General features: G+C 36.9%; 1 protein-coding gene across 1 annotated transcript in view; it reads right to left on the bottom strand.

Moving 5' to 3' along the window:
- The window catches only part of Rsbn1 (round spermatid basic protein 1), a 51,207-nt gene that overhangs the window by 25,250 nt on the left and 6,431 nt on the right, over positions 1–19,526 (bottom strand). Inside the window, exon 2 of the mRNA XM_031375053.1 lies at positions 11,255–11,928. Within this exon, the coding sequence (XP_031230913.1) occupies positions 11,255–11,928 (674 nt within the window). The remainder of the gene's footprint in view (positions 1–11,254; positions 11,929–19,526) is intronic.

Genomic DNA, 19,526 nt, shown 5'->3' with positions numbered 1-19,526 from the left:
GGAGAGAAAGAAAAAAAGGAAAGAAATAGTAGAAAATATACTCACATGGAAGAATATCTCTTTTCATATAGAAAAGGCAGAGAGAATAAAGTTCAACTGCACTGATAAAGTTGCATTCTCAGGTTTCATGATATTAATCTAAATGTTTATAACATATTTCTTTATATGCTTGATACATTTCATAGTAATAAGAGAGATATTATCTCAAAGCACGTTATTCTTAATATTCTCAATTTTTGTAATAAAGAAATGCTGAAAATGTCCAAAGACAGAGGGAGTGGTAGGGAGAAAGGCGCCCAAAAAGGATCAGAAATGACAACACTGGGTTCCTCAACAGAAACTTTGAAGTTTAAAAGACATTAGAACAATACCTTTACAAATTGAAAATTACCTAATCTAGAATTCTAGACCTATCTGAACCACCAACCAAATGGCACCATAGAGCAAAGATTTCCTACATGTGAGGTCTTATTTGAGCCATTGAATCCTGGTAAGTAACAGTTGTGAATTTTTAGGAAAAAAAAATAAGTAGAAATATCAGGATATACATGTGGATAGACCTTTACACCAATAATTACAACATGACAATATTATAAAACAGTAAATGCCCAAGAACAAGAGAACTGTAATATCCAATTTCCAATACCCTCAATACAGAGGGTGACAATCAATGATCTAATTTTGTTCATCAACATAATTCTCATACAACGTTGTTGAAACAAAACTAGGATCCTAACGAATAATCCATGAGATATAGTAGTTATCTTGGTTTGGGTTTCATTGCTGTGAAGAGAAAGTATAGCCAGGCAGTGATGGTGCAACCCTTTAATCCCAGCACTTGGGAGGCAGAGACAGGCAGATATCTGAGGTCGAGGCCAGCCTGGCCTACAGAGTGAGTTCCAGGACAGCCAGGGCTATACAGAAAAACTCCATCTTGGAAAAAAAACCAAAAAAAAAAAAAAGAGAAAAAAAGAAAAGAAGAGAAAAGAAAAGAAAAGAAAAGAAAAAAAAAGAAAGAAAGAAACTATAACCAAGGCAACTCTTGTAAAGGACATTTAACTGGGGCTGGCTTACAGTTTCAGAGATTCAGTCCATTATTATCATGTCAGGAAGCACGGCAGTGTGCAAGCGTACTACATCCTGATCCAAAGGCAACCAGGAAGACTGTCCTCCTCCTCTATAGGTAGCCAGGAGGAAGGTCTCTTCCACACTGGGAGGAGCTTAAGCATGAGGAGCCCTATACAATGGCACACATCCTCCAACAAGGCCACACCTCCTTAATAGTGCCACTTCCCATGGGCCAAGCATATACAAACCACCACAGTAGAATGTGTCATTTTATTTTCATGCTGTGTTGGGTACTCTGTTTCTTTCTTGCCTAACATGATGTGGGGCAGGGCAAGTGGACTAACTAGAATCTGTAGTAGACCTCTGAGCATATTTCCTATTTAAATTACGGTGGTATATCAAACGCAGGCCTTCTGTCTAAAGAAACAGGGATTACCAGAGGGTTTTCCCCACTGAGTGGCTAAAGAAAATACAAAGTCAGGCTCCTAGGACCAGAGTGATAATCGTGAGGACATAAACTAGACATAAGTCAGACAAAAGTAACTCAGAAGTCTAACTACCAGTATAAACAAGTTTCTAAGGTGATAGCCATTAAACCAGGATAAAAATATACAACGAAAAGTGTGCTGTGAATACCCACATCCATCTCCCTCTCCTTCCATAGAAGATCAAGGGTGCTAGCCTCTCTGGTACTAAATATAAAACCCAAATATAACTGGAGTCTCTCAAAATATACATCATAGTAAAGTATGTAATTGATAAAAATTATAAAAATAAATTCAAGACAAAGATTTGCTTTAGAATTAAAAAGAACAACTTGTCTTTTAAAGAACACATACAAAGCAGCAATTCATGTATATAACCTCTCCCGTTTTCATTTAAAATGGAGGAGGCAAAGGTTAGAGAAGTAGGGATGGCTTATTATTACTGAAAATCCAGAAATGGGTAGCTTCTGTTTGTGGTGGTGGAAAAATCTCTGGAAACGAACAGTGATGATGATTATATAACATTCGAATGTAATTAACTCCACAGAATCACAGTCTTTAATGGTCAAAATGTTAAAAGCTTATGTTATATATATTTTTAAACAATGGGGGCTCATGATATGGTGAGTTAATAGAGTGATTATCTAGCATGTATGAAGGCCTATGCTCAACTCTCAGCACTGCATACACTAGGCCTGGTGGCCCTACCTGCAGTCCTAACATTCAAAAAGGAGACAGGAGGGTTAGAAGTCCAACTACATAGCAAGTTAGAGGCCAGACTGGAAAGCATAAGACCCTGGCTCAAAAGTGTAAGTAATAAACAAGTAGGCTGAGGGTCAGAATCTAGAACACAAATAGGAGAGTAGTTAATGCAGTACCTTCTCTAACAGACCACGAAGGGGTGAGGGACTGGGAAGATGACTCAGGCCATAAAGTGTTTGCTACATAAGTGTGAGTACCGGATGTCAGATCCCCAAAACCCTATAAATCCAGGGCCAGGGAGGAGGACACAGGTGAATCCTTAGAGCTCACTGGCTGGCTAGTCTAGCTAAATTAGTGAGCTCCTAGGTTCAGTGAGAGATCTTGCCTCAAAAAAAGTAGATGAACAATAATTGAGAAAGAAATGTGATGTTGACTTGTAGCCTATACACACATGTATGCAAACAGAGTGAGAGAGAGAGAGAAAGAGAGAGAGAAAGGGAGGGAGGGAGAGAGAGGAAGAGGAAGAGGAGGAAGAAGAGGAGGAAGAGGAAGAAGGGGAGGGGGAGGAAGCGAAGAAGAAGAAGAAGAAGGGGAGGGGAGGGCGAAGGGGTAAAGGGAAAGGAAGAAAAGAGTGAGACGGAGAACACTAAATTTTCAGTCTTGAAGAATAGGCCACGGGCAAATAAGCTGACTTTCCTAAGCAATGCTTCCAAGTTTTCATAAAACCTTATAAAAAGACAGCCCCAAATGACTGATTATCAACCTCAAAGGGGGTTTTAAAATAATTTTGTACTGTATAGATGTTAGACAAGATTATGTCTCAGTTTATGATGTTATGAAAATCTAAGACTGTACCTACATATCAAATGAAAGGAATTATAGTAGGGATAGATAGCATGCGATGTAAAACAATGCCTCTTAAAATTTCCCTGATTGCAGAAATTGAGTCATTTGGGGATGTATCTCAGACTTACTCCAGATGTAATGAATAGGAAGCTACAAAAAAATCTGAGATAATGACAAGTATTTTCTATGAAAGCAATAAACAAGCTGAGTTCTATCATTTTTCTAAAGTATATTACAGCAGAGTGGGTAGAAGAACAAACATGAGCAGTATTACAAGGAAGTAAGCAAAGAGAGCAGAGGAGAACAAAGTAAAGCTGCCAGGAAAGCAGAAGACAATGGCAACAGAGAAAACCCACCTTTAATATCGGGAGAGAACAGTGTGGAATTACTCATGCTTAGCATGCACTCAAAGAACTGGTACGTTTGTGATAGCCACCAAATATTAACCAACAACCTCTCTGTACACACTGCTCTATGTCAACATACAAATGGTTCTTTAGGTTACAAACTCAACATTGCATTTATCCTATATCATTTCTGAGAATTAGGTTAGTCCCACTGTGTATCCAATACACAACTTCTAAAACCACCCGTTAATACTCAGAACAACACCAAGCTTGAAATGTATCATCAAACTAAAAACTCTGTATATGAGGGATGGATTGTTCCATAGAACTTGTACTTCAGGAAAAAGCCTATTTAAGCTGATTGTTTAAAAAACAGAAAGGAAAAAGCAAGCCTGCAATCTCCCTAACCTTGTGACCTATGGAAAAAACATTCCATGGAAAAGCATTGAGTGGGTCAAAGTGAGTTTACTACAAGCTGTACCAAGAACTACACAAAATAATCAAACTTGCTATGTATACTGTTCTATTTTCTAAAGGCAGCAACTTTCAAGTATTTGTTTTTCCCTTTTATACAATGTACTAATGCTTAGAGCTCCTCAAGGGTTTAGCTATTTCCCAATTACATATTATTCTACTAATTCCATTCTTGATCACAACGGTCAATATTACAAAAATGTCAATATATTAATCAAAGGTTAGAGAGCTAATAAGCCTTATCCTAACATATGATAGGCAAATAATTTTTTTATTCTCTAAAACAAGACAAGTTGGATAGTCCAATCCTACAGAATATTATTTTTTAGAATACTTCTATTATAAAAGTAACATTTTCTACCCAAATAAAGTTTTATATGTGCTGGGCGGTGGTGGCGCACGCCTTTAATCCCAGCACTTGGGAGGCAGAGGTGGGCGGATTTCTGAGTTCGAGGCCAGCCTGGTCTACAGAGTAACTTCCAGGACAGCCAAGGCTACAGAGAAACCCTGTCTCGAAAAAAACAAAACAAACAAAAAAACCAAAACAAAACAAAACAAAAAAACCCTTTTATATGTATGCTCTTACTCAGGTCAAGTGGAAAACATGTCTTACTACAATTTTTTTTGTTTTGGGGTTTTTCTTTGTTTTTTGTTTTTTGAGACAGGGTTTCTCTGTATAGCCCTGGCTGTCCTGGACTTACTACAATTTTTTAAGTATGTCCTTCAATGAAATCTCCAATACTAAGTACAGAAATTCTTTGGGGAAAAGAAAAGAACAGAACTTAAAACACGAACATTTGCTCTGCAGCACATATACATCCATCATCCTTCTTTGTGCATACCCTTTCATCTCAGTGATGTTTAAAACAATCCCCATTTTAACATTAGTACATTAACAGCTTGTTGCTGTTTTCATGTGGAAGTCATCATAAACTTTACAAGACCTGTGGTCTTCTAGAGTCATCAGCACTACCTAAGAATGTTAGAAATGCAGGCTGCATGAGGATGGAGAGACAGCTCAGAGGTTACGAGTATTGGCTGCTCTTTCAAAAGACCTAGGATCCATTCCCAGCACCATAAGGCCACGCAAACCAACTATAGTTCCAGTTTCAGGGCATCTGACACTCTCTTCTGGCCTCTGCAAACACCAGGCATGTGCATGGTATACAGACACATGGTCGGGCAAAGTCTAATACATACTAAGATATTATAAGAGTCTCAGTTGAATTATATGCACATGATAGTTTTCTAAGCCCCAAGCCCTAGACTTTCATACCATTCAGAGAAAGGACAAAACAATTCCTTGTTAAGGACCTGCAATTATTTAATCTTGGGAAGGTGACAAAGTATTATGACCAAAATACTGTCACCCAGTAGAATACAAGGGATACAAGGACTTAAAGATAACTTCCTCTTTCCTAAGGCCTGTGATCCTTAAAAAGATTTGAGCTTTTATCAGTTCCTCTGCTATCACAGGTCTACAATAACATAAGGCACTAAGGACGGAAGACTTTATTGTAGAATTGTAACAATTCAGCCTAAAATATTATAAGACTTTTCAGATATCTAATACTATAGCTATAATTTATACCTAATTAAAAAGATCAAAATCATATTGATTCCCAAAATGTATGCAGATAAAATTTTTTAAGAAAAAAAGGCATTTCTATGTGAACAATACATATTAATACATGTAAACATAGAAATTTCTCCATTAACTGACCTAAAGAGTAGACAAACATTCAAACATTTTTGGCCAAAACTGGGACTTAGCCAATGACCAATTAAAAATTAAAAATGAATACTATTACAGAATTATAAAAACATCTTATTGTCTTAATACATGCATGGTCTTTTAGAAATTCAAATTCACAAAGAAATTCAAATTCATGCTATCCTTTAGCAGTCAGTCCCTAGGAGTTAAGTAAACAGACAAGGATCAGCTTGGTGTTCCAATTGACATAATGAACTTACCTCCTGAAGTGTTAAAATATTTAATGATTATAAAATGTTAAAAAAAAAAAAAAAAAAAAAAAAAAAAAAAAAAAAAAAGGAGGCTGGAGAGATGGCTCAGCAGTTAAGAAAACTGACTGCTCTTCCAGAGGTCCTGAGTTCAATTCCCAGAGACCACATGGTGGCTCACAACATCTGTAACAGGATCCCATACCCAATTCTGGTGTGTCTGAAGACAGTTACAGTGTACTCATATAAATAAAATAAATAAAATCTTAAGAGATAAATAAAAAGAAAAGAAAAACAACCTATACATGGACTATACCTTAACCCAATATAGTAACTAAAAAATAGAAAAGTAATAGAAACTCTAACTTTTCTTACGTGAAACAATCTTCCAGTTTACTTCATCAGCTGAAGTTCCCAGGGGAGAAAAAAGAGGTGCCTGAGGTTAGGTTAAAAATTCTAAAAGGCTAATTGACTGGTAAGAATTCTTTGATTGTGGTAATCTGGAATGCTGGAGTTCCCAAACCACCTTGGGACAGCTTTAACCTACTTAATAACTATTTATGCCCAACTGTTTAACCTACCATTCATCAGGTAAACCCTGCCTGGAATGTGCTTTTCATATTGACAGCCTGCTCCTGCTAGAGGACAAAATTCTAAAGCAGTGCTTAGTGAATCATCATGTGCTTAGTAATCATCTCAGGAACCTTCAAACATCTAGATTCTGATTTGAAAGATCTCAGTAAAAGCAAGAGCACCCATTTCTAGCATGCACTGTGGTGCTGCCAAAAACACTCAAGCACACTTTGATAGCAAGGTTCTAAAGAAAAGCTACAATTTACAATACTTAAATTCCACCACCACCACCATTATCCCAGCATTTTGCAAAGCACCAGTCCTGATGATGTTTCCAATTAAATTCCTAACTTGTAAGCCTAACACTTTTCCATCTTTATCCTACTTGATCCATCACATGCTGTGTAATTTTTTTCAATTTATTCACTTTACATCCCAATCACTGTACCCCCTCCCAGTACCCCCAAGACACAGTCCCTCAACTTACGGCCCTCCTCTTCTCCTCTGAATGAGAGGAGGACCCCCTTGGTTATCCCCCAACCCTGCCACATTAAGTCCATGCAGGGCTAGGACTTCTCCCACTGAGGCCAGTCAAGACAGCTGAGTTAGGGGGAATGGATTCCCAGACAGACTACAGCCTTAGGAATAGCCACCACTGCAGTTGGTCAGGACCCATATGAAGATAGCTGCATATCTGCTACATAGTGCAGGGTGCCTAGGTCCAGCCTTTATTGGTGGTTCAGTCTCTCAGAGCCCACAAGGGTCCAGGCTAGTTGACTCTGTTGGCCTTCCTGTGGAGTTCCTATCCCCTTCGGGGCCCTCAATCCTTCCCCCAACTCTTCCATAAGACTCCCCAAACTCCATCCAATGTCTGGCTGTGAGTCTCTGCATCTGTCTAAATCAGCTGCTGGGTAGAGCGTCTCAGAAGACACCAAGCTAAGCTTTTGTCTGCAAACATTATGTGTAATTTTTTTTTAAGATTTTTTTTTTTAAGTCAGATGGATAAGCTGGAGTTACAAGTATTTACAAGACCCCCAGCTAGTAAAATGGGTGATATGATCCAAACTTCAGGTCTCATGACTGCACAGCAACTGTTTTTAACCACTGAGCCATCCCATCTGCTAGCTATATTATATTTTTATCATCCCATTACTGTTAAAATCTAGGAAACATATCCTCATCTGCCTTCCTTTTTAGGTCTCTTCCCAAATTCTCACACTTACAGGCAAGTCCACTACCCTCTATCTTCACCTCTTCTCAATTCTACCATCATCTCCGGTCTGCCTACATGTTAACCCAAAACCTGCATTTCCCAACCTCAGACCCACAGATTCAGCTACTAAGAAAACTTTCTAAAAATAAGCTCAAATATACACCTCCAATTCAAAATATCTCCAGCAGCCAAGACCTGCTAGCTCCACAGAAGAGCACCTGTCCAGTACACACAAAGTCCTGGTTTCAATCTCTAGCACTAAAGACAGGGTGGGAGTTAGAAGTACATCAAAAGATCTCAATACTACAGCACCCACCCTCCATCCTCTCCAGATAACCTTCCTTATCACTGACTCCAATTTTAAGCCGTATCTTAAAACTGGCCCTCTTTCACTAAACCCAGTTAGCCTCCACTTAATAATTTCTCAAATCTCATTCTTTTCTCCAAAACTGTTATCAGTTTGAACATGGAACTTTTCTGATCTAGTTACTATAGTAACCTAATCAGTTTTCTTGTTTACAAATTCATTTTCTCTCACATTTTCATTCTCTACCTTACCATTTAATCTTTACAAGTATAATTTGTTACCCCCCTAAGAAAATGCCCATCACCTTTAGAAAAAGTGTTTTACCATATCATATAGAGCTTTTTACACCTGCAACTACCCACCCCTCAATCTTACTCTCTCTTCCTCTTCTCTCACTCTAACCACTCTTAACAAAAAAACAGAGTGTTCCTTTGCTTCACCAAGCTATTCAAAGCTCCCCAAATGTGGCACATTCTCAAGACTGTACATTTGCACAGGTAAAAATTCATTTTGTTTTACAATGACCATACCAAGTGTGGTGGTTTGCTTATGCTTGGCCCAGGGAGTGGCACTATTAAAAGGTGTGGCCCTGTTGGAATAGGTGTGTCACTGTGGTGGGGGAAGGACTTTAAGATCCTCATCCTAGCTTCCAGGAAGTCAGTATTCTGCTAGCAGCCTTCAGATGAAGATGTAGAATTCTCAGCTCCTCCTGTACCATGCCTGCCTGGATGCTGCCATGTTCCCACCTTGATGATAATGGACTGAACCTCTGAATCTGTAAGCCAGCCCCAATTAAATGTTGTTCTTTCTAAGATTTGCCTTGGTCATGGTGTCTGTTCACAGCAGTAAAACCCTAAGACACCAAGTTAAGTATTGATATGCTTTTAAGAGCCTCCTTAAGCATAAAATGCTTTAAAATGCTATCTAATCACCCTGTGCACATTATTCTTCTTAAACTATTTTATAACTGCCACTTTAGGCTAAATTCATCAGTTAGTCCTCTTAAGAACTGAGTGTCCAGTAGCTGGTAGGGGCTCAATAAAAGCTGAAACCTATCTTGAAATACAGTCATGAACAATTATTATGGCTGCATGCTTACTTGGCTTTATAACTTGACAGAAGTTTATAAGATTACAGAACATAGATATTCAAAATACCCAGTGTGTTCACTTAATTCCCAGCATCTAAGCGTATTTGTTTTAAAAATATTAAAAACAAAGCTCCTCCTACTTTACACTGAAATACAATTTTAGCTTCATAACCACAATGTTAGACAACTAGAAGCAGCAATCTCTTTCCCAGTGGTCACATTAAGCAGTCAGATGGCCTTGGATTCTATCCTGACTCTTCTACTTACTGACTGTATGACTGGATAACAAATGAACAGTGTCTTCAATGGACAGCAGAGACAAATTGCTTACCTACCTCCTGGTTGTTTCAAATACTCTTGACATGAACATTTCTACAGGCCATAAACAAATGTGAACTAATGTGTTAGCTTCCATCTCACATCCATCAAAAACTTTACAAATGCAAATTTCAAGGTTCATGGCTAATCAAAACTTAAGTTACTGGAGCACAATCGCAACAAGACCCAGTCTTCAATCCTCTTACATGGCTAAAGCAGTAAGATCTAATTCCATAACAATCTAACATATTCCTTAAGGGTACTTATTTTATAAACCACAAAGTAAATCTCAAGGTAAGTTGTTGGTACAGTCATTTAAATGTCAGCTCCATTTAAAAAATTAATTGGAAGACAAAAATCAGCAGGGAATACCATTTTGAGATGTCTTATTTAGTCAAAGTATTGTCTGTTGACATACAAACTCAATCTATAGACTAAAGTGAAAGTTTAAAAAGTCACCTTTACAAAACCTTATCTCCCCCCAAATTTCTGGCTTATTTTTTAGATACGCTTGCTGATCTGTCAGAATAGAAAATGTATTTAATTTCTCTAATCTAAAAAAGTGATGGAATATGTAAATCCCGCTCTCAGCAGTAACTTCGTTAACTATAGATTAGAGTTGTTTTCTTGTCTCTTTTTCAGTATTTATCAAAGTAGGATTCTTTAACTTTCAAAGGGAAAAACTCCTTTAAAAAAGAAAAAGAAAGGAAAATCTACTACAAAAGTCAGTACTTTGGTACCTGATTGCAGTAACAAGGCCAAAATCCAAGACGAAGCCCTTTATTGCACATGGAGTTCCAACATCTTGGGCGACCTCTTGCGACCTCTCCAGATTAGCTGCTCCTGCTCTCTCTACTGCAGAGAGAACTTCAATTAGAGAAATTCTGAAGCCCATAAATCTGAATTGGATACTCCCCTCATTGGAGGCAAGGATGTTAAGATTAACTAAAAAATCCAAGTTAGAGGAGGGTTCAGGTGAGTCTAAGCAGCTTGAACCCACTATAATAGAAGCAGCTGAGAGTCGGATTGTGAAACTTCATTTACCTCAAAAAAAATTTTAAGGGAAAATGGCAGTAAATCACTATAAAACCTGAAAAAGCAGATTATATAAATCTTTAAAAAGTGAAATAGTCTCCACTAAACTTGAACGGCAATATCTACAGTATAAAACCTAGTGTTGCCCATTCATATTTACAATCTTAGAAAAGCAAACGGAGAAACAAAAACAAAAATGTTTAAAAACCTTCAGATTCAGTATTGTTCTTTTTAATGTTCTACAATAATTCCACTGAAAGGAAACCTTGGCTAAAAACTGATTAGAAAGGAACGTTTCCCTGCTGACTTAAGCCTAACTGCCCAAGCAAGGCTTCAATCAGAAAATGTCTTTACCTACAACAGTGCACAGGCAGAAGGAGCAGAGGCAACGGCGGTCTCTCCAGTCACAAATCACACCAATGGGATGTATTTCTGGGACAGACTGCCAACAAGTTACAGAAAGAACTTAAGCAAAACCTGCTACATAAAGAAGCCAACACCCTTCCATTTTCAAATTCTAGTATCAGAGTCTTCACTAGTGTTGCCCTGAGGCTACAATGTCTAAATCATATACTCTACACTAGCCTGGATTCATTTTCAAGCTTATTTCCATAAACTCATATGACATATAAAGCATTTCTTCAAGCAAGTACAAGTCCCCTACCAAAGATCTCACCAGGTAGGAATTACAATTTAAAGAAAAGACAGTTTGAAGCACTTTTATTATGAGGAATTTTTATAATGTGTGCAGGTGTGTTGTGTAACACAATGAAGTTAATTAACACTGTTGAAAAACTGTATTTACTATCCAATTGAACAATAATTTTACCTTACCTGAGTATGAAAATTTGAAATGGTGGTTGTTTCAATATCTTTCTTGCCCAAAATTTCCATTTTCACTGGAGTGTTGGGAAAATTAAAAGCAAAGTAGTCCAGGAAGTCTGGGAGGTACGCAGCCGCTCCATGCACTATGGCTAAAGCATAGTAGGCAGCGTTTTTCTCATTTTCACTGAATGTCAAAGCAAGAAACTCCTCAGAAAATCTCTCCATCTCCATTGGAGACAAAAATGAGAGTTCGTCCATGTATGCATGAAGGACAAGAGCACCACCATTGGACTGGTGTTCTTCATGAATAAAGTTGCTAAATTTAGTACCTGTTTTTAAGAAATTTCTGCGAATAGAATGTTCTTGGTGCGTTGTAAAAGGTGTCTGTACTCCCTGGGGCACCCGATATTCTTGCATGCCCAAATTTAATCTGCACAGTTGTTCATCCTTCAAATACCTGAAGGACTCCTTATTAACTCCTGAAGTGCTATTTAGCTGTCCTTGGGTGAGAAGTTCTTTGCTGATGCGGGTCAGGCCAGCACAGACGGTTTGTACTTCCTTATTGTACATTTTAAGGCGTCTTCCTCTCATATCTTCTCGGTGTTTCTTTTTCTTTTTCTTCTTTATTTTCTTCAAGACAAAATCATCAGCTCTCTGGGTTTTACCATTTTCATCTGCTGTTTCTGGCCACAATAATTAAAAATAAGTTAGTTGCTAGGACCAGTGTCAATATACATGTGTCTTAAGGTATTTGATCTAAAATTAAAAAAATTTCTCCTTAATTTCTGAGAATGTTATTACATTTTTTTATCATTAGAAATAAAAAAAGAGACAAAAATCTTAAAATACAGTAATATTCTGGGTCAAAGATTATACTAAAAAACAAAAACAAAAAAACAGAAAACCTGGTAATGAGTTGTTATTGGAACTATAGTTAAATGGTATGTAACACTTACTTAATATGTGCAAGGCCATGGACAACACACACACACAAACACAGAGGATATAGTTCATATGACTTGTAATAAAGATAAAACATGGAAATAGTGTGTGCTACACCATATGATGTATTTAGTTACATAAAATCTAAATTGAAGTTTGTTGTTTCACATTTTTCTGTCAGTCTATTAATTATTATAGTACATAAAGTTGAGCCAAAGACAAACTAAGCCATAAAACAATATTTTACCTGTCAAATGGGCTTAAAAACAATGTTGTCTGCAGCAGCAGGGTGGAGGAAGAGGCAACAACTCTAGGACACAGAGACTGCTGACACAGGTGGCCACTCCCACTCTGACCTTTCACCTATTCTCCCCAAGTGTTCTCCTTCCTCCCAATCTTTTTCTCCTTTTCTGTCTTGCTACATTTTTGTCATCCCTTTTTCCTGCTGTGTCTCTTTAAAGTGTTCATTACTTTTCTTCAGTAAAGACCACCAAGACTTTACAATAATATCCTTTTGGGCCTAAAGTGGTAGCATACACTGTACTTCAAGTGTCTGGGAGACTGACAAAAAGATGAAGAACTGAACCTGACTAATACAGATGTAGAGGCTCACAGCCATACATTGGACTGAGTACAGGGTCCCCAATGAAGGAGCTAGAGAAAGGACCCAAGGAGCTGAAGGGCTTGCAGCCCCTTAGGACAAACAACAATATGAACTAACAAGTACCCTCAGAGCTCCAAGGGACTAAACCACCAACCAAAGAGCACACATGGTAGGACTAATGGCTCCAGTAGCATATGTATAGCAGAGGATGGCCAAGTTGGTCATCAATGGGAAAAGAGGACCTTGGCCCTGTGAAGGTTCTATGCCCCAGTGTAGGGGAATACCAGGGCCAGGAATCAGGAAAGGGTGGGGTGGTGAGCAGGGGGTGGGGAGGAACAGGGGTTTGTTTTTGTTTTTGTTTTTGTTTTTTTGGAGGGGAACCTGGGAAAGGAGATATTGTATGACATGTAAATAAAGAAAAAAAAAAGATGAAGAACTGAAAGTTAGTCTGGGCTCTAAAGCAAGACTCTCAAAAAAGGACCTGAAATAGAAGCCCTTTTCCTCTTTTCATGAGAAAAAGTAAAAGAAATGCAACACAAACAGGAAGACATAAAAAGAAAACACAGAGGCAAACCCCAGCAAATAGTGTGAAGTTATCTAACAGTGCTTACTCTGCACGAGGCTCTCTGCACAGAGCACTCTCCAGACTGCATTTCACCTCGAATCCTACCTGGAAGTCATTCTCTACACTAGTTTATGGAGGAACAAAGCAAAAAATAGAGTGCTTACTGAAGCACTTACCAAAGATTACAGGGATGATAACTAGAAAATCTTTAGACCTCAAAAATCTTAATCCTTATTAAAAAAAAAAAACTAATAAAATTTTCACAAATGACAATTTGGTGATATGTACTACAAGCCTTGAATATATGTATAAACTCCAAATCCAGAAAAAAACAATTCTAAGTCAAAGTTATCTGGGAAATGACTGGAAGATCTACAAAGATAGCCATGACAGTATCTTTAAAAGAACAAAAGAAAAATCCTATAAATTGCCTAATATGATGATTAAATTCTGATATCTACATACATCATAGATACATTACTAAGCCATTTTAAATAATGGAGTAGAGAAATTGACATAAAAATCCTGTTATAAAATGCTCATACTGTTACTCTTCTAGAAGCCCTGTACTGATAGCTTTCCCAGCTAACAGAGTACACAGAGAAAGCAACCTAATGCTGCACTTCCCACCATAGCACTTCCCATTCCAGAGTCTACATACTTAACTATTCACCTTTCTTCTAGACTGTAAGTAATCTGAGGTCAAGAGTATATACTACCTTTTATTCCAGACCACTTAACACAGGTTTATTCTGATACCATTTTCTTATTTAACACTCATTCGTTTGGATTTATTACAAACATACATTCCATATGCTAGGTACACTCTGGACATAGCTACAGTGCTGACTATAGCACAGACACAATCTTCTCTACTGTCCTGTATCGTATATTCAGTTAGAGAGGATCAAGCAGCTACAGTACTACCAAGCAGTAGATGGTGAACAAAGGCCGTTCTGGATATTAAGGTATCTCTTTTGAGAAGTGAAATTTAGAATGAGTTCTAAATAATAAGAGATCTGGGTATTTGAAGAGCTAGGAGTGAATTTCTAAAGAGAAGCAAAAGATCTAAAGTTGGGAAAATCTGCTTTATCTATATATGTGCTGTATACATAAAATACAGAAAAATATCTGGAGGCATGTATGCTAAGGTATTACTGGTAGTTACCAATGGTAGCAGGATTATAAATGTCTATCTCTTCAATCTATATTTTCCAATTTTCTATAATAAACAAATTAAAGTAATTTAAGTAATTTTGAAACTGACTCAAGTTTTAAATAGTTACATGAATTGACAACCCCAGTATAGAAAGACATCTTTTATTTAGTTGTGAGGAAATAGACCTGTCCAAAAAAAAAAAAAGAAAAAGTTTGAAATTAAATAACAATTACAGTCCTAACCTTCAAACTTAGCTTAGCATTTACTATATAGAATTTATCTATAAAAATATATAAATATTATATGTTAAATATAAATATATAATTATATAAATATTACATAAATATTATATAAGTATATAGTATTTATCTATAAGCAATAGTATTCCCAATATAAGAAATTCCATTAACATAGATACCCAGTTATAAACAACTTATTTGGCATAATACATAAATACTAATTAGTATAAAGATTTTATATAAAACCATTCCAAAAGACCATATACTACAACAATTATAAAATCTAAATAAAATATTTTAAAATGCAAATCTTTAATGTATATAAGCAATACACAATGTGTTTAATAAAACTTGTTTTAAAACAACAACAAACCAGGCATGGAGGTTCCCCCTTGTGATCTTTGCACTCAAGAGAAACGGGCAGAGAGAGTCAGAATGAGAAATGGTCTCAAAAAAAGGGGGGGAAGAGGGACACAATAAAAAGAGACTTCATTTACAAGCATCATTTATAATGTAACTATATAACATACATAAAATCAGATTGCTTATATATATAATATCAGATAATTATATATCTCTGAAAATATCAGGTTTTAAGTTTCAGAAGAAGTCGTCAAAAGAGGTATGCAAAAAAAAATGAATTATAACCTAGATCTGCCACTGAAAGTAGTACTGAGAAGGAAGTGCCTTGACTGTTATTTTCTACATTACTATTTGCCTATCAGTGATATGGCCACGACTTTGTCAGTTTTAGCCCAAAAGACTTATAGGAAAAAAAATAGTATAACTGCCTCAAAAAAAAGAGGAGGAGGGAAGGAAATGAAACGGACCTTAAATCAATTGTAATCTCACAAATGTCAATCTGTCTACTAGCTAAGCCTGTTTTTCATATGTAAACTATTTTTCTCAGGCTTTGTATATAAATTTGAGAACATTCATCACCTACTTGCTAATGAGTTTTTATGAACAAACAAAATTTGTTCTTAAATTGCAGTGATGGCAGCTAGCTGATAGCCTAAGCATCTATCCGCTGTTGGTTATTACACAAAGTCAGCCACTATTGCTGTATGAAAAAATGCCAATTGCCTTGCTTTGAGTTAAAAAAAAAATTATTTAAAAGTTAATGTCTACAAAAGAAAGAAAGGGGGGAGGGGCAATGAATGCCTAAAAGCTTCATGATCTTTCCATTCCTGGTAGAGTGGTTTACTTTTTCCACAGAAAATGCATTCAGGAAGTCTCTTTCTGAATTATTTCTCCATAATGTAAGAGTTAGAACTTACTGTCATCAGTTTTCCTGCTGTTTTTTTATTATTTATTGTCTTTGTGCATATGTGGAGGTCAAAGGACCACTCTGTGGAAGCTGTCTCCTTCCAGCTCTCTGTGTGTTCTAGGGATCCAACTCAAGTTTCCAGGCTAGGTCTCCATATCCTTTCCCCACGGAGGGACTTGCTGGCCTGTCATTGTTGGTTTCTTCCCGTCTTCTTGTATTATTTTAGTTCTACAGTGATAACAAATAAACCTACCCTATCTCGTACATGCTAAGCAGGTGTTCCAGCCCTCATCTCATCGGTTCTTAACAACAAAGACTCAAGCTACACTCACCTATATTAAGGAAAGCTTTTCATATCAGATTAAAAGTTGACATACAGAAAGCTTGTAGTACTACAGAGAAAGACAGGGACACTGACCTTAGAAACAAATTGCTGTCTCTCTTTAAAGGTCAACAACTACACTTAGAATACATGAAAAAGTCCTCAAATTAGCTAACATCATCTATCATCAAATAGCCTAGTTTACTTAATATCACACTAATCTACTTTTCACTAGTGCAAAAAATTAGTATAAGGGGTAGGATGTACCTCACTGGTAGAGTGCTTGTCCAGCATTCACAAAGTTCTGGGTTCAGTTCCCAGTACTTTATGTGCACAAGCACACAAATACGCATACATACACTTGAACTATCTCTTAGGAAATATGGTACCTTCAATTCCTAAATGTCATGGTAGATAAGCAAAAGCAAACATAGTTCATATTGTATTAATTACTTAAAAAAGAACTAAAGCATTCTAAAACTTATTTTATGTTTTATTTTTATTTTTGCTTTGGAGATAGGGCTGATTTTTAAACTCAAGATCCTCTTACCTCAGTCTCCCAAAAGTAATGGAGGAATAAATTATTTTTACTTCTCTTGTGGGTAGTTAATAGTTCTATATAAAAACCTGATATAAATGGAAAACCAAAAAGGTTCTCCTTTTGAAGCCAAGTTTTTGGGAGTCACTGTTTTTAACACTGTACACACATTCTCTTTATGTTAAAAAAAAAAAAAAAACTAGCTAGTTAGGTAGAAACCCTGTTCTACCACTTCCTAAAACTACCCTTTTTTTTTCATTATAGGCATCTTCTTTGAAAAAGGTTCTATTTACCATGCTGGCCTTGAACCTATCAGGTGGTTCGGCTTGGCCTTGAATTTATGACCCTCTTGCCCTTTTCTGCTGGATGCTACCATTACACAGTTACACAAAAAACATTCAACCTGAAACATGTTGTTTTGTTTTGCTTTGTTTGCTATACAAACTTCCCATATACCCCATAAACTGTCCCCATGCCAAAGTAACAACGCACAGTTGCTTCCCCCGAATACACTGGCATGTCTTCCTCACCTAGCAGTCTCAGTCTAAATTGTGGTTCACTTTTGGTACTGTACATTCTTGTCTGAACAAATAGAAATGATATGGGCTCACCACTACAATATTATATAGGGCAGTTAATCCTAAAAATCCTATGATCTGACTGACTACTCTGAAGTGCTCCTCATCCTAATTACTAGCAACCACTGATGTTTTTTATTGTCTCCACGAGTGTTTTTTTCAGTGTTACATAACTGGAATAGCACAGTATATAGCCCTCTTAGACTAGGCTCTTTTTTTATTCCAGTATTAATGCACTTAAGGTTACTTCATTACCTTCAGAACTCAGTAGTTTGTTTTTAGAGCAGTTTGTTCATTTATCTCTTGAAGAACAACTGAGTTGTTTCCTATTTTTAGCAATTATGAATAATGCTGCTACAAATTTCTATGCAGATATGTTTCCAAATCCTTTGGGTACATAACAAATAGTATGTAAACTGCTATATCACAGAGTATGTTCAGCTTTTTAAACACTGCCAAATTGTCTTCTAAAGAAGCTTTACCATTCTGCACTGCTACAATAAATAAGGTAGCCTAGACTTTTGCAAACCCCAGTGCTTCTGAGTGATAAAACAGGGTGAAGGGGGACAAGAGTATTTCCCTGTAAAAATGTACGGAACAAATGAAAGATGCATGCAGAGTGTTTGGCATAGTCCTAGAATATAACAAATAGTAAATGTTAATTACTATTTTCACTCCCAAATGGTAGAAATCTAAATGAAGAATGTGCTATTTAAGAACAGGCAAACGCTCTGTTGGTGAAGTACTTGTTTGCAAAGTATGAGGACCTGAGTTCCTTCAGTCCCCAACCTAAAGAAAAAGCCAACCATAGTGGCAAGTGCTTGGAATCCCAGCAATGGAGAGGATCCCTGGAGCTCACTGGCCAGCCAGTTAAATAGATGAGTCCCAAGTCCCAGAAAGAGACTATCTCAAAAACAAACCGGAAGGTTCATGAAGAATGAATGACTCCTGAGGTAGACCTCTGGCTTCCACAAGCATTCCAACAACAACATGAACACATACACACAGTGCAAGATCAAGCTGGGCATTAATGTTCCCCCTTAATCCAAAGCCCCTGGAGGGAATATAAGAGAATATGTGGGGTCAAAGCTAGCATGAGGTATAGCACAACACCCTACAACAAAACAAACCCAAAAGTGCCCCCTCAATGCTTTACAGTTTGGACTGAAATGACTACCTCACCACTACTGCTCATTAGCCTCTAGAAAAACGCAGAAATTCCCTTAAGCCTTTATTTTCTTACCTTAAAATACTAACACCAGTGTTTACCGTAAAAGTTATTGGTAGGATTAAATAAGAGAATAAATCTTTCATCACAGGTCTGACACACAAGTCTTTATCTTATTGTAATCATAATAAAAGGGCTGGATAACATACCTTGAAAATACTTGTCAACAACTCTGGAATTTCAGATTAAAACTAGAAATTAGTGGCCCAGAGTACAATATAGTATATCACAGTAAAACATAAGGGGGAGAAAACTGACTCACTAGATGTCTATTAGGATCTTACTCATTATCTCATTTTAATCCAACAATTCAGTTCAGCAGACATAGAAATTCTTTCTCACATTAGGTCACAAAGCTAGCAGCTAACAGTGAAATTCAGACTCGTCTAACTCCAAAATTCAGATTCTACCAGTACAGTAAATCACACATTCTTCCTTTCTGTCTCTTCTGTAAGTCTCTCTCTCCCTAAACACTCTGGCAGATTATTAACTAAGATTATCCAATTACAATTAATGGACTTCAGATATTAGCCTATATGAGATTCCAGCACAGAAAAATATTATTGTATTCACAAACATAGTGCCCTTTACAAATTGGTGATCACAAAGACAGCATTATGTTATATCAAAGTTTCCATGCCTTACAGACAAAAATTTTTTCCTTTCTGGTGGATAAGGGAAAACAGTTTCTGAAGTTTCTGATAAGTGAAATTAATTCTCAATATAATCACAATAATTCTCCATTCCTACTGCAAAAATCAATCAAGTGTTTCTATCAATATCTTTCAGTTTTCTGGGATAGGGCCCTACTACAGCCAGCAATCCTAAGCCTTCCA

The sequence above is a fragment of the Mastomys coucha genome, unplaced genomic scaffold (genome assembly GCF_008632895.1).
Source record: "Mastomys coucha isolate ucsf_1 unplaced genomic scaffold, UCSF_Mcou_1 pScaffold16, whole genome shotgun sequence".
In the NCBI taxonomy this organism is placed as follows: Eukaryota; Metazoa; Chordata; class Mammalia; order Rodentia; family Muridae; genus Mastomys; species Mastomys coucha.
The sequence above is the reverse complement of the archived record's forward strand: the minus strand, read 5'-3'. Positions and strand labels throughout refer to the sequence as shown.